The 15,308-nt window shown below is 42.7% G+C and overlaps 1 protein-coding gene across 1 annotated transcript in view; it reads right to left on the reverse strand.

The window, feature by feature from the left end:
* REEP3 (receptor accessory protein 3) overlaps positions 1 to 15,308 on the reverse strand; it is a 210,162-nt gene that overhangs the window by 23,758 nt on the left and 171,096 nt on the right. The window contains exons 4-5 of the mRNA XM_082268288.1: positions 14,559 to 14,679; positions 10,769 to 10,882 (exon numbers count right to left, since the gene is read on the reverse strand). Of these exons, the coding sequence (XP_082124414.1) occupies positions 10,769 to 10,882; positions 14,559 to 14,679 (235 nt within the window). The remainder of the gene's footprint in view (positions 1 to 10,768; positions 10,883 to 14,558; positions 14,680 to 15,308) is intronic.

A 15,308-nucleotide genomic window follows, 5' to 3' on the forward strand; every position in this document is an offset into this window, starting at 1 on the left:
CAATTAATGTTCCTCGGTGATAGGTAGCACTGGGTATGAAGCACAAACAAATTAAGCTAAATTATTCATTTGCATTCCGAACAGCTCTCAAACCCAAGCACCATGCCACCCTACTTACAGTGACAGATGTAGATGTAACAAGAGGAAAATGCGGCAAGATCTATGATATATTTAAAGTGGTGCCACCGACCACAGGGAATAAGAATGTCTCACTTTCGCAAAACTATACAGAATATTTAACAACAAACTTTAAAAGAGCCTCGGAGGGCAGCTGTTTTGTTTTCAATTTACTGCCATGTTTACTAAGGGAATTATTCATCTAAAAGATGCCCCTTGGCAACTTGCACAAACAGATCGGAATCCACAACTTTGAAAAGTAATGCAAATAGTGGCATTTCTGCTGTGTGATCATTATTACCTTTTGTAATAAAAGTTGGCAGTGCTAGTTGTTTCCCAGAAACCACTGAAGGCACCACCTTTAGCATTATTCTTATTAACAACTTTTCTTTATTTGCCATCAAATTAAAGTGATTATACTGAGAATTCTTTGTTCTCAACTCAGTCAGACAGCATATCTGTCTTTGATTAAAGGACTTTTGTTCTGTTCTACTCTCTACTATAAAGCCTTTGTCCTACTGCTTTTTCGTTTTTTTAATTTTGACAAGAATGTAACAGGCAAAGACACCCTCATGCTCGACCCTTCTACGCAAAATTAAAGGCAAATTCCAGACAAATATAAAGATACAAAATGAATACATCCCTGGGATAAAACTGAACATTTACCACCCCTCCCTTCCACCCCCCACTAGACAGTCCTTTGTGTTCCTGACTTGTGAAGCCTGCAATACTCACCTTAGCCAGGCCATAGGTGATGGTGATGCGATTTTCTTTCTTGCAACCCTGGGTTGCAAGAAAGAAAATTGCTTGATTCCCCTATAAACACAGTCAGTGTTGATAGGGGAATCCCTCCCACGGAGGTACTGTTTTCTTCCAGGATGGGGGTGCAGGAAGCTCTCCCTGCCAGGAGAACACAGTGATTGTTGCTACTGCTTATAGCCGCTGGCAATAATTGCATGAAAAAAATCTGACATCAATTGACTTGGGTACAATCAGCCTGCCCATAAATGGTTCGAAACTTGGCCGCTCCCTGCTGAACTGGCCTGAGACTTGAACCATCTATGCCCAGCTTTTGTCCCCCATCCAGGTCCCTTAGGCTCCTTTCACACGGGCGGTGCACCCGACAGAGTCTGTTCTGCTCAACGGGGGGAATCGATCCGCTGATGGTAACCTGAGACAGCCCCCTATCCTGTTGTGATCACTCCAGTCATCTTCTCTGTCCTCAGAGACCCCCAGTAGCAAATACAATTGGAAATATCCATGTCATGCAGAATAGGAGAGGACTGGAGGCTGTGGTGTCACATGACTGTGGTTTACGATCAGTAAAAAAAGGGGCATTTAGATAGAGATTTTTTTATTTTTTATTATGGCGTTTACAGACAGGAGGTTTGGAAAGGGCAGGGGGGTTGGGGCTTTAAAGCGGAACTACTCTGCATGTGAGCACCTCAGACCAAAAACGCTATTAAATTTACTTTTAATATTCAAAGCAAACTCATTCACCAATTTATGTCTCCATGCTTTATTTTGCTGAGAAATCACTTTGAAAAACACCCCCCTACCCCCCTGGCCGTGGCCATCTTGTGTACGGACTGGGGATTCAAGTAGAATTTATTTCCTGGAATCCATCTGCCCTTAGCTCAGGCATGCAGGCAGGAGGAGGTCCTTAGCTTAGAAAATCCCTCCTCCTCTCCTGAATATTCCTGGTATGTATTATTATAATTATTAAGGATTTCTATAGCGCCAGCAATTTACGCAGCACTTTACAATATTAGAGGGAGACAGTACATATACAATACAATAAAATACAAGAGGATTTAGAGGGCCCTGCTCAGAAGAGCTTACAATCTAATGATGTATGACATAATTTGCCTAGCCATGGAAACCAGGAAGTAACTGAGCAAATGTAAAAAAAAAAAGTTTAAAACAATTAAATATGATATACTTTCCTATCTATTTACTAATGATAGCAGCATAAAGATTAAAAATAGTCAATATTGATTTAGAGAGTTAAGGTCCACTTTAAGTACCTATATTTGGCCTGATATCAGGTTTATTTAATCTACTGTATGTATAGCAGAGCTCAGACTGGTAAAAAGAAAAGCAGAGCAAAGAGCCAAGCAGTTGTGCTGCAGTTCTCATATGCTAACAAAGTAGAAGAATGCAGTGCAAGATAATCCAGGGCAGTCGCTAGTGGCAGAACAAGACCTGTAAATGTTATTGACCCATAGTAATGAAAAATCAGGCCTCCTGTCCTGCTGTGTCCTATGACAGAGCTGTGTAAATCTCAAAACTGGATGGTCAGAAATACAGATCCTTTTACAAGTAAAACAACTCCCATAAAAGTACTTTAAAACATTTACACAGTGAAAATACGTCATTAATACCACACTGTGTCTATTATTTTTAAAAATGTCATGGACCGACCATCAATAAGTAGGCACTAATTATTATTCAATAGAAAAGGCTAGAGTCAAGCTGCTGAATGAAAAGCAGCTTAGTTATTTTTCAATCTTAGGCTCAGCCGTTATATACTCAATTAATTAAACATTTGCGGGAGAGGTAGAAAACAACCGCCTGCTTCAGACGTTTTCTGTCCAATTCCTATAATTTGCAAAGTGAGTCATTTTCTAATTGCAAGGTGACTTTGTTCTGCATTTAACACACTTCTCTATAGAAGCACTTATGGGAAATCCTGCATTATCATCAATCTGACTCTTGCATATGTTGTAGTATTTGCATACTTATGATTTAGCGACTGTACATGACAAATCTATACATAGATAGGTATTTGAATCCTAACCATAGCAATGATACATCCAATTCTCTTTAGAGCCAAACAGTTGTGTTCCTCCACTAGATTCAGGATGCAGGTACCAATGTTGTTGCTGCCTCCCTTATTGCCTTGCTAATAAGGTACAATGACATTTTAAAAAATATTGTCATAGAAATGATTGATCATTGATTATCTCATTCTGGAAATCCTGGTTTTCTGGCTATTATAAACCTGATTTTCTAGCATCAATAAGTCATTGACCTGAAACATTTATGCAGATCAGGTATTCAAACTTACCCTGCCTCTAGTCAGTGAATTCAAAAGACAGTCAGGCAAGTAGCATTTTTGAAAGAAGGGCACCCCCCATACCTGGCAGAAAATGTTTCTAATGTAACAATAATGCTTAACCACTTAAGCCCCGGAAGATTTTACCCCCTTCCTGACCAGGGCCTATTTTGCGATTCGGCACTGCGTGACTTTAACGGACAATTACGCGGTCGTGCGACGCTGTACCTAAACTAATTTGACGTCATTTTTTTCCCACAAACATAGCTTTCTTTTGGTGGTATTTGATCACCTGTGCGATTTTTTTGATCATGCGCTATAAACAAAAAAGAGCGTCAATTTTGCAAAAATAGCAATATTTTTCACATTTTTTTATATGAAATTCCCCAAAAAAATGTAAAAATCAAAATTTTTTAACATTTTCGGGCAATTTGTTTTATGCTACATATGTTTGGTAAAAAAAAAAATAAAATCGCAAAAAGCGTATTTTGATGGTTTGCGCAAAAGTTATCGCGTTTACTAACAAAGGGAAAGATTTTTGTCATTTTTGTTGGGTTTTTTTTCAACGCGTAATGGCGGCGATCTGCGATTTTTTTTTTTTTTGCGGTACTGCGGCATTGCGGCGGACAGATCGGACCCTTGACTGACATTTTTTACACTTTTGGGGTTACCAGTGACATTTCTACAGTAATCAGTGCTATACATATGCACTGCTACTGTAAAATTACACTGGCAGTGAAGGGGTTAACTTTTTTTGAGAGGGAGGGGTGGTGTGTGTCCCTAGGGACGTGATTCTAACTGTGATTGGCTGTGGCTTGAGCTATAGGAACAGTGATCAACGGTCCTACATAGTAGAATCGTATGATCAGTGTTTCCACACAGGGGAGAATGACAGGCGGCTTGTTTACACTAGCCGCCTGCCTTTCTCCCTCTGCAGCAACGATCGCCGATTGACCGGCGGACATCGGATCCGCCGGTCACACACGCGGGGGGGGGTCCGTGACCACGCGCTCGCTCCCTAGACCCTCACAGGCTAGCGATGTAGATCTACGTCACTCTGCCTGTGAGGGGCTGACTGCCGACATAAATAGTCGTGCGGCAGTCGGCAAGTGGTTAAAAGGCAGAAACCTTGTTGTGCCTGAAAATTACTGTATGTTAGTTTTAAAACTGATCCTGCTAGACCATGGGTGTCCAACCTTTTGGCTTCTCTGGGCCACATTGAGTGTAGGGAAATGTTCTTGGGCCGCATATAAAATATATACTAAAGTTAAGGTATATAAGTATTAAAACCCCGCCACACCCTTCCCACACTGCCGCGCCGCCCCCCCCCCCCCCCCCCCTCAGCACTAGTTTAACACAAATAGAGGATGATCCCTTCCGAGGCAGCCTCTGCCTACAGTTAGTTGGGAGCCGCTGTGGCCGTGCCCCCGAGCTTACTTCCTTCCTCCCCAGCAAAAAAAAAAAAATTGTCAGGGGGCAGTGGGCCGCATTGCCTGTGGTTCTGGGCCGCAGGTTGGACATGCCCGTGCTAGACCGTCTACAGGTGTCAAACTGGCGGCCCTACAGCTATTGCGGAAATACAAGTCCCACCAGCCATTGCAAGGCTGACCATTACAAGCATGACTCCCACAGCCAGAGGCATGATGGGACTTGTAGTTCCGCAACAGCTGTTGGGTCGCCAGTTTGACACCAAGAGGCTCTAGTCTCAGTCTATAGATGGAGCTTCAGCTTTGTGCCAAGTCCATCTTCCTGTCATTTATCCTATATCACAAAGCTAGCATTCCAGGACAAAGATCTTAATTTTCATAAAAAGTGACAGTTATAAGATTTAAAAAATTCCAGTCTCCTAGCTAAAATACAGAGCCTTATGTGACAGATTATTGAATGGCGTCTTTACTGATCATTGAAATTCTGTCATTTGGCAGCTAAATGATAGATGATGTTACTCAGTGCTGATTACTTAGTGATGTTCAGCTTAGGATCCATTCACACTTGTGGATCGGTCGTTTGCAGTTACCCACAGGGGACTCGGGGGGGTCCCTGTAATTTGCTGTGGGGGGGGGGGGAGCACTTGCAGCTATTTGCAGCCTTTGAATGTAATCAGTCATGCAGGTCCTGGGCAGAACGTTTGCAGGTAATCACTGCATGAATGATTACATGAGAAGAGCTGCCAGCGTTGTCAGGCTCCCTTTGCTTTCAATGGGGCTTTCTACCATAGGGGAGTCTCCCACAGGTAAGCGCAAATGGCGAACATTAATGACTAATGCAGGCCAAAGATGCCTTAAAGGGTTGGCAGCTCAGCATATGGTCAGTCTTTAGTGTGTGTTTATGCTGAGCATTACCTCCCAATCACATCTGAGCAGCCCATGTGGCTACAGAGTCACACATGTGGGTGTATACGCAGTGGTAAATGACAACCCACTCACTCCCTCCTCCATGCCCACTAACCAGCTAAACACAACAGGCCAAAAAAAAAAAAAGTTTACCCATGCAGCGGGTCTTTACTCTCACTGCATGGGTCAACTGCTCGTTTTGCCCAGGGGAGAGGAGAAAGCTGTATACTCACCCGGTCCTGTATACTCACCCAATCCTCCGCTTCACTGGCAAACTGAGCTCCTCACCATTCAGCAGTGGACTGATCCAGATGTCCTCACGTCCAGAGCAAGTCTATGGGCTGGGCTAGATGATGTCAGGGATAGTCTACCACACAAGACCGCTAGACCGCAGAGAGGCAGGAGCCACAGTGAAGGATTGGAGGATTAGGTAAGCATATCTCCATTCTCAAATTCAAAAAACAAAAACAAGCAGTTGACCCATGCATGCAGGCACAGGCCCACTGCATGGAAAAAATTTTTGACCAGATTTGGGCTTTTTTAATGGCAGGTCTGGGGAAGAGTTCATCAGCTGATGAATCCCATGTGCCAGAGCTTTGTGTAAAGGGAGATTTTCTAAAATTTAAAGACAAAATGTGTATATTTTTTGAACCACAACAAGAGAACATGTATTGCTGCACACAGTACTTTGTTTCAATGGAGGTTTGCAAACACAGCAAACGGGTGATCCAGCAAATGATGTTGCAATAAATTGTAAACCTTGATTAACTGCAATCCTTTTTTTAATGTTCAACTTGACTTACCCAAAGTACAAAATGTAACAGCCAAGAGAACTTTTGACTTTAATAGGTTAAGCAATATATATTGTTTCATTAGTTTATTTAATAAAGTTGTCAAAATTGTAAGTACCTCTTAGGCTGTGTTCACACTGATGCGAATTGGATGTGGGTTTCGCCGCATCCAATTTGCATGACAGGAGAGTGTGACTGGCTGTCAATGGAGACGGTTCACACAGCTCCAGGGCGGCCGCAATCCGAATTGCAGAAGGGTCCTGTGCGTCTTGGCTTCATTTCAGGTGCGAATTTAAGCAAAAAGTTGGACCTGATTTGCACCTGAAACGGTGAACAGGGACGCACCAGACACCCTGCTGTGACCCTGCCGCCGCAGTAAGTCTGAACCCAGCCTAACTTTAGAACCCCATGTGTAAAGAGAGCCCAGCACAAAGGCTTTATGTAACTGCTGTTTTTAGTAAGCTGTCTCAAGTATGATAAGTATGTTCAGTATGACTAAGATATTTCATGCTTGCGGTTGTAGGCGATTTACCTTCACTTGGTTGAAGGAGAACAGTAGATAGGTTTCAGTATTCCTAAGTGTGACAATACTAGCCAAGGATAGCAAAATGGAAAAAAAAAGAGAGAAAAGTCAAGAAGGGCTCCTTTTCGACATTAATGACAGAACTGAGAATCCACCTTTCAGGCTCGGTTCACACTGGTGCGACATGAAAGTCGTGCGACTGTCAATCTGACTGCCTTGCGACTTTGGTCTGACATCGATCTGACTTCCATGCAACTTTAATGAACTGGATCCGAAGAACCCATCCCTTTTTTAAGTCACCGGACATGATGGGTCTGTAATGTCACAAGGGGCGGGGACATCACGGCATGTCCACGCCCCATAGTTATATATGAACTGTCAGACAACAGAGCTGCCAGAACAGTGGGAGCCTTCATCAGAGGGAAGATCATTCCTTGTTTTTTTTTACCAGGTTGGCGGCGGCCATCGTGATTGACGTTGGAGCTACCACGGGGGTCATGAATAAACTGCCACCTGTTTTTCTTATACTACAATGTTTTTTTTTTTTTTAAGTGAATGGGTAGGGGTACTATGAACCCCATACTCATTCACATATAGGGGGCTAAGAAAGCTTCCAGATTCCTATAAGCCCCCTGTCCACAGACCTCCACAACCACAGACCAGGGTTGTGGGGAAGAGGTCCTTCTCCCCATCAACATGGGGACACGGTGCTTTGTGGTGGTGGGAGGGCAAGAGGTCTGGTATTGTTCAGGAGGAGGAGGCATTTACTCACCCCCCCCCCTTTCCTGGCTTGGCAGGCTGCATGCTCGGATAAGGGGGACTTATAATGGATTTTGCGGGGGACCCCACACCGTTTTTTTTTTTTAATTTTGGTGTGGAGCTTACCTTCAAAATATATTAATTGGGGGGGGGGGAGCACACTGTTTTCTTTTTGGGGTTTCCCCTCGAGATTCATACCAGACCCAAAGGGCTTGGCATGGATTTTTGGGGGGACCCCACACATATTTTTTTCTAATAAATTTTGCATTGCACACACCACAACACACAACAGGAGGGGCTACAGGACCAGGGGCTCTTCTGGGAAATTTGACCACTGAGCACGTTGCATGTCACAAGTCAGACCAGTAAAGATGGTAGTCCGACTTGTGTGCAACTTCTATTATGGGCTAAAATCACACCTAAGTCAAACCAAAGTAGTGCAGGAACCTTTTCAAAAGTCGGATCAGCTAAGACAGCTCTCATAGGGAAACATCAATTTTGAAATATCATGCAACATGTGCTATCAATGTCTGAGCACATGTCGCACAAGTGTGAACAGGGCCCCAGTCCTGATATTCTCAGCCAATGTATCCCATTTGCTTGTGAGCTGGAATACCTGTGAATGCTGATTTGGTGCCTGTCTACCATAAACTGTCAGTTTTAAGTAGCATAGAATCCTGTAACACATGCTAATAGTTCTAGGTATAGGTTGACCATCTGAAACTAGAACATCTCTTAATAGTTGCTTTCATGTGAAAATGCACACCAAGCGATGTGAAACTCTAGATTCCAGTAGTAAGGTCCATTAGCTGAAATCCCTAGACCACCGAAGTACTGCATTGTGTCACTTAGCTAAAAGACAGAAAACAATCTAGGAATGCCAGCCAATGGATTTCATCACTGGAGTTTCAGAGATGTACAAGCCAGTGGTCTGTACACTTACAAGACTGCATTTCTGGGGGGAAAAAAAATGCCAGTTTTAGGTTGACATACTCTAACCTAGAGTCACATTCAAAAGCAACAAATAGTGGGCAAGGTACCCAAAAATGTAAACATACGCAATAATTGCGATAAAAATTGTGCTAGTCTAGGCTATTTTAAGAAGACATTAAAAACAGTTCAAGAATATTTATTGTATATACAGGTATTCTATTCAGGAGTTTCAAAGTACAGCTAAGGGGTCCTGTATGACAGTCTAAATAAGTACCAAATCCAGTTATTATGTGATGTACAAGACTTATAAAGTAATGAAAAAACTTCCTTTATTTACCCTTACTGTGCCATACCCTTTTTCATTTGTGTCTCACATACTCCCCCCTCTCAGGTACTGCAGCTCACAGTGCTACCATAGCATTACAGAAAGCTGCATTCACAGCCAGACTCAACAGGTATTTGTTGGATTTTGCAGGGAGGCAAAGAGAAAACTGTAAGGCCCCTTTCACACAGGCGGACCGTTCAGATCCACCTGTCAGTTTTTTTCTTGGCGGATCTGAACGGTCTCCCCCCAATGCATGTCTATGGGGCATCGGATGTCAGCAGAGACATGTCTGCTGACATCCGATCTGATCCGCCAAATCTGGATCGGATCGGATTGGATTGGATGAGAATGGACAGACAGTCCGTTCCCATCCGATTCCCCCATAGAGATGCACGGGGACCTGACAGCTCTGTCTCCGCACACAGCACAGAGAACATCTGTCAACCTCCTGCTCATCGGGGGATCGATCCCCCGCTGCGAAAAACAGAGTCCGTCCAACGGACTCCATGTGTGAAAGAGCCCTAAGGGTCCTTTCACACGAGCGATCCGATCAGATCCACCTGTCAGTTTTTAAGGCGGATCTGATCGGATCCTCCATGCATCCCTATGGGGCAGCGGATGTCAGTGGAGACATGTCCGCTGACGCTCACTGCCATCCGCATCCGATCCTGTCCGTGAAATCCGGACAGATGGAAACCCTATTTTCCATCCGTCCAGGGGATCGGATGAGAGCGGACAGGCGGTCTGCTCTCATCCGATTCCCCATAGAGATGCATGGGGCTCTGACACCTCCCTCTCCGCACACAGAGCGGAGAGGGAGCTGTCACCTGCCTGCTCAGCGGGGATCTGTGTATCGATCCCCCGCTGAGCAGCACGGATCAGCCTATGGAGGCGTGTAGCTGCACTAATAATTAAGTGCAGCTGATCATATTTATTAAATGGGAGGCCATAGTTTCACTTTAAAGTAAATCTGAACTAATTAAAAATGGAAGCTACCATGGCCGACCCCCTATTCTGAAAATATTAGTTTCCTGATTTCATGCTGATTTAATGGCTTTAATTTTTTCGAAGTAACCGACCTAGAACAAGTATGCAGATAAAGAGCTCTAAATATATTCTGATTTGAAAGATCTGCTTGCTTGTTTTCGGGTCAGGAACTTAACGTATTGATGTCAGAGTCAGCCAGGCAACTAGCATTTTTAAAAGGAGGTTAGATATTGAAGCCTAAAATATTGCTCTCAGAACAGGTTTCTTTAATATAAAGTTTTTAGGAGAAGTTCACCTTCGGGAACATGTTACCTCCTGTTTTAGGGTGGAACATGTAACATGTTCCCACTCCTGCAGTGGCTCGACAATCTGAGCCCTCTGTGTGACAGCAGTACAGGGACAAGTTCCCCATACCAGCTGTCACTTTTTGAAAAGAGTGCAGACATGGCTGCGTCATTTATTCACAGAGTTCTGTGAATAAATGAACTACAAGTACTGTCCGCCTTTGCGGCTGTCAGCTTGTATTTCTCAATGAACTACCACAGAGCTGTTGAGCACTCTGGTTGTACATTAGTTCTTCCTGTCAGTATGAAAAATAAAAAATGTATGGGGCAAAAGCTTACAGTCTGCAGAAGACCTGCATTGCACCAGCAATCTGCTGATCGCTGGTGCTTTCCTGGCTCCTAAAAAGAAAATAATAGTAAATGCACATTTTTTTACTTGCAAAAAAAAGTGCATTTATTATTTCTTTAAAGATGAACTTATCCTTTTTAAGTGACTATGCCTACTGAGGATTGGTGAATTAAGTCAGGCACAAATCAGATACAGAATCCAGTCATTATCATTAACAACCTGTAGTAATTCAAAAGCAATCTTTGCTGCACTGTCTTAGGAACAAAAAACTGTAATATGCGCTACCAAGTAATAAAATATCGCTTTTACCTTCACAGCAGCAGTCACAGCAGCAGTAGCAGCTAGATTCAAGCCTTGCTTGCCAAAGTTCACCATGGTTTCATAGCCCTTTTCTTTGGCTTGTACGATGTAATCATCAATCTCCTGTGCAGGGAACAGAGAACAGCTGCTGGTACTCGTGCAATTATTAAAATGTATGACTCCAGGTAGAACATCAAGCAAAAGGCTGCAACCCGCTCCTTCAACCTTCACCCGCGCACAGATGCCACCAGGATTCTCACTCTTTATTCAGCTGAGAAATCTCTACATGTATAAATTCATATTTCTAAGAAAGGATAAAGCTCCAAGGCATTCAACTTAGCTTAAAATGGATCTTCACACTTTTTGGTTCATATGGCCGACATCATACACTAATAGGAATGACTTCAATATTCTATACTTGGCCTTCTTGTGAAATACAGTTTACATTCAAACAAGCAGAAGAAAAAAGATTTTTACAAAATAAAACCCTGGAATTCATAGAGACTGGCGCAGACCGATTTTGCAAAAGTGTCTCTCCTGCATTCTAGAAGTAGTGTGGCATGTGCCAAATGCATGTACCGGTCTACCTTAAAGCCCCGTACACATGTACTGATTGTCGGCCGTAAATATTCGGCCGACGACCGATCGGCCGATTGTAGGCGCATTTTCGGCCGAACAGAATCTGTCATGCAGGCATTAAAATTTTTGTTGGCCAACACCAAAACGGCCGATTGTTCGCCAGTCAGTACAGATTTCGGCCGACAGTCAGCAGATTAGCAAGACTGGGCATGCTCAGAAAAGAAAAAAGACAAGGAAAGTTAACCATCACATGACATCACTTCTGCAGTCGGCTGTTGTTGGCCAACAAAATTCGTGTGCAGTCTTTTGCAGTTTTCAACAGACACGACAGCCCTGGACAAAAGACGGCCGATCGTTCGGCCGACGATCAGTACGTGTGTACGGGGCTTAAGAATGCATGCCAGACATTTCTGAAGATTTTATCTACACCAGTTTCTCTCTCTGTACTCCAAAAGATAGTTGATCTTAATTAGCTCCACTCGAAATACAAATTGTCAGTACATTATTTTGAATGTGTCACATTTATTAGTTGAGATGTAAAATTGGCACATTGCAGAACTACCTGAATTTGGTCGCTGTCAGAACCAAAAGTGTTGCAGATGCCTAAAATGGAACGTTGCTCATAACAAATTGGTAAAACAATAATGTTCTTTAGCATGGAACATACATTCCACATTAACAATTATGCTACCAAAATTAGTGGTGTGATGCACATTGCCTCCATCATTGCTCCTGTTTCTTCTTGCTGGAGGCTGCCATTTTGTTGAAGCCCAGAGCCCCTGAACAGCAGTAAATCTTAAAGCAGAGCTAAACTCATAAATTTAACGGTTTCAAAAAAAAATTACATTCCTGGAATGCCAGGATTGATAACTGTCACATTTGTTTGTGTCCTCAACCAAACTGTCAAACCATCAAATGGCTGGGCACATAACTGATCACAATTATGTAATTTCTTGCATGTAAAGAATAGGAGGGTTTAATTCTGCTATAAGGTTGTCAGCAGATCGGCCTCTACAAACTCGTCAGTGCCTAAAAATAGAGAGCAACTGAGCATGTGTAAAGCAGGGTGAGACAGCGTATTACTTGATTTTAAACCGTATAGGCACTTATTTAAATGTTTTACATAGCTATACCTGCAAAAAGGGCCAGTCTTACATGATCTAGCAGGACTTCATTTTCTGACTGACTGTATGTAATTAATCTTACCTCGGTTGCATATGTAGCTAGATCCCAACCCATCAAACCTTGGCTCTCAGCACTACAAACTGTTGCTGCATACTTCTGGTTCTGGCACAAAGTTTGAAGAGCAGTACTTGTACCAGCACTTCAACTCAAACATTGTGCCAGAAGCTGAGTTTTGACAGCTCTCAATCTAGAGACAGATGTCAAAAAGAGAAAGACCCCTTTTACAAGGGGTGGAGTCCGTTTTGATCAGCAGGAGATTTGTTTGCTGATACCCTGCTGATCAGAGCATAACGGGCAGATGGCAGGTCCGTGTCTGCTTAGTTTCTGCATAGTGAACAGACACTATGCTCTATGGACAGCTGGGAGAAAAACGGACTCCGCTGCCATCATTGCTCCTGTTTCTTCTTGCTGGAGGCTGCCATTTTGTTGAAGCCCAGAGCCCCTGAACAGCAGTAAATCTTAAAGCAGAGCTAAACTCATAAATTTAACGGTTTCAAAAAAAAATTACATTCCTGGAATGCCAGGATTGATAACTGTCACATTTGTTTGTGTCCTCAACCAAACTGTCAAACCATCAAATGGCTGGGCACATAACTGATCACAATTATGTAATTTCTTGCATGTAAAGAATAGGAGGGTTTAATTCTGCTATAAGGTTGTCAGCAGATCGGCCTCTACAAACTCGTCAGTGCCTAAAAATAGAGAGCAACTGAGCATGTGTAAAGCAGGGTGAGACAGCGTATTACTTGATTTTAAACCGTATAGGCACTTATTTAAATGTTTTACATAGCTATACCTGCAAAAAGGGCCAGTCTTACATGATCTAGCAGGACTTCATTTTCTGACTGACTGTATGTAATTAATCTTACCTCGGTTGCATATGTAGCTAGATCCCAACCCATCAAACCTTGGCTCTCAGCACTACAAACTGTTGCTGCATACTTCTGGTTCTGGCACAAAGTTTGAAGAGCAGTACTTGTACCAGCACTTCAACTCAAACATTGTGCCAGAAGCTGAGTTTTGACAGCTCTCAATCTAGAGACAGATGTCAAAAAGAGAAAGACCCCTTTTACAAGGGGTGGAGTCCGTTTTGATCAGCAGGAGATTTGTTTGCTGATACCCTGCTGATCAGAGCATAATGGGCAGATGACAGGTCCGTGTCTGCTTAGTTTCTGCATAGTGAACAGACACTATGCTCTATGGACAGCTGGGAGAAAAACGGACTCCGCTGTCTGTTTACACCTGACTGCCCTGAGATCCAATCCACCTAGACGGAGGAGGACAGATTCCCTTCCATTTTTTTTTTAGTGGACTGGATCTGAGGTAGGTGGGTGTAAACTGACACAAGTCTGTTTACACCTGTGAGTCCATAGGAGTGAATAGACCATCCAACCAGGTCCACCTTAAAAATTGACTGACGGACCTTCCTGTAAAAGGGGTCTATAGCTGCCCATACTTTACACTGGTGTTCTTTTTCTTTTTTTGTTTTTCTTTAGGTCAACAGATTCCTCCATCCACACAAATGTAGTGGATGGAGGAATAGCCCCTCTTCTTTTCCCAGGACACTATATTCTGACAGCAGCAATCACTGCTGTCATAATACACTGATCAGTGGCTGCACCTAATTGAAGACATTTTTCCAACATGTCGCTTTGACAGTCAGCATACAGATCGAGTTCTTCCTATTATAGCCACTGGCAATAAAAATCTGACATGCTGGTAGTACCCAAGTTGATCCATTGATCTACTTGGGTACAATTAGCCTGTTTATACATGGTGCAAATCTCAGTTGGTCCCTGCTGAACTATGGCCAGCTTAAGAAAGCATAGCGTGATGGAATAAGGTAGATCTGAGCTCTTGATCAGAAGAGATAGTCAAGTTTTGCATGACACGATCATCCTTGCCACATGGTACAGGTGTAAAATCCTCTGCAATTCAACTTGATTTAATTTTTTTTCTAAAATTACAGGTGCACAACTGCACACTAATAAAGAACCAGCAATCTTTTACAAATTGTACACCTTAAATAACTTACCCTTTCTTTTGAAGAAAGCAGAGGATGTAAAAACTTTCTATACAACAAGCTGGCCCCTCTAGTATAAGGAGATAATAACCATATAACGAAAGCAATCTTCAACTCATAATACAAAGGAAGCCTATAAAAAGAAAAGAGCAGACAGCTTAACTTACTTTTCTTAATGACCAGCATGTATCCCTGTATAATATACAACAGCTCCATAAACCATGCAGAAAAAAGATAAACACATGGTGAAAAATAAAAACCACCCATGATTAATATAAAGCCTAAATCTGTGATTATCTGCACCACTGTTCAGTGTCTGGTTCTGGAACTAGCAAGTAGTACAAGGTCAGCCGAGGACAGGGAGACAAGAAAAAAGCAATAAAAAGAGAAGCTGGAAAAGTGAACTGTAGTATATAGATGTGTTTTGATGAGTTTGTTAGAGGCACCACACTATGTAATTATACATAGCATGCCTGGTGACCCCATCTGCCTATTTCAAAGGATAAAGACAAGCTGTACTTCTATACTTTCCAGTTTCTAATCTCTACACTTTTACATATGAACCACCGGTGGCACACACAGAGTGTGTGTGTGTGTGTGTGTGTGTGTGTGTGTGTATACATATACATATACACAGATATATACACTATATTGTCAAAAGTATTGGGATGCCTACTTTTACACATGCACATAAACTTTAATGGCATCCCAGTCTCAGTCCGTAGAGTTCAATATTGAGATGGCCCACCCTTTGCAGCTATA

This window comes from Pelophylax lessonae (genome assembly GCF_965119305.1).
Source record: "Pelophylax lessonae genome assembly, chromosome: 9".
NCBI classification, from domain to species: domain Eukaryota; kingdom Metazoa; phylum Chordata; class Amphibia; order Anura; family Ranidae; genus Pelophylax; species Pelophylax lessonae.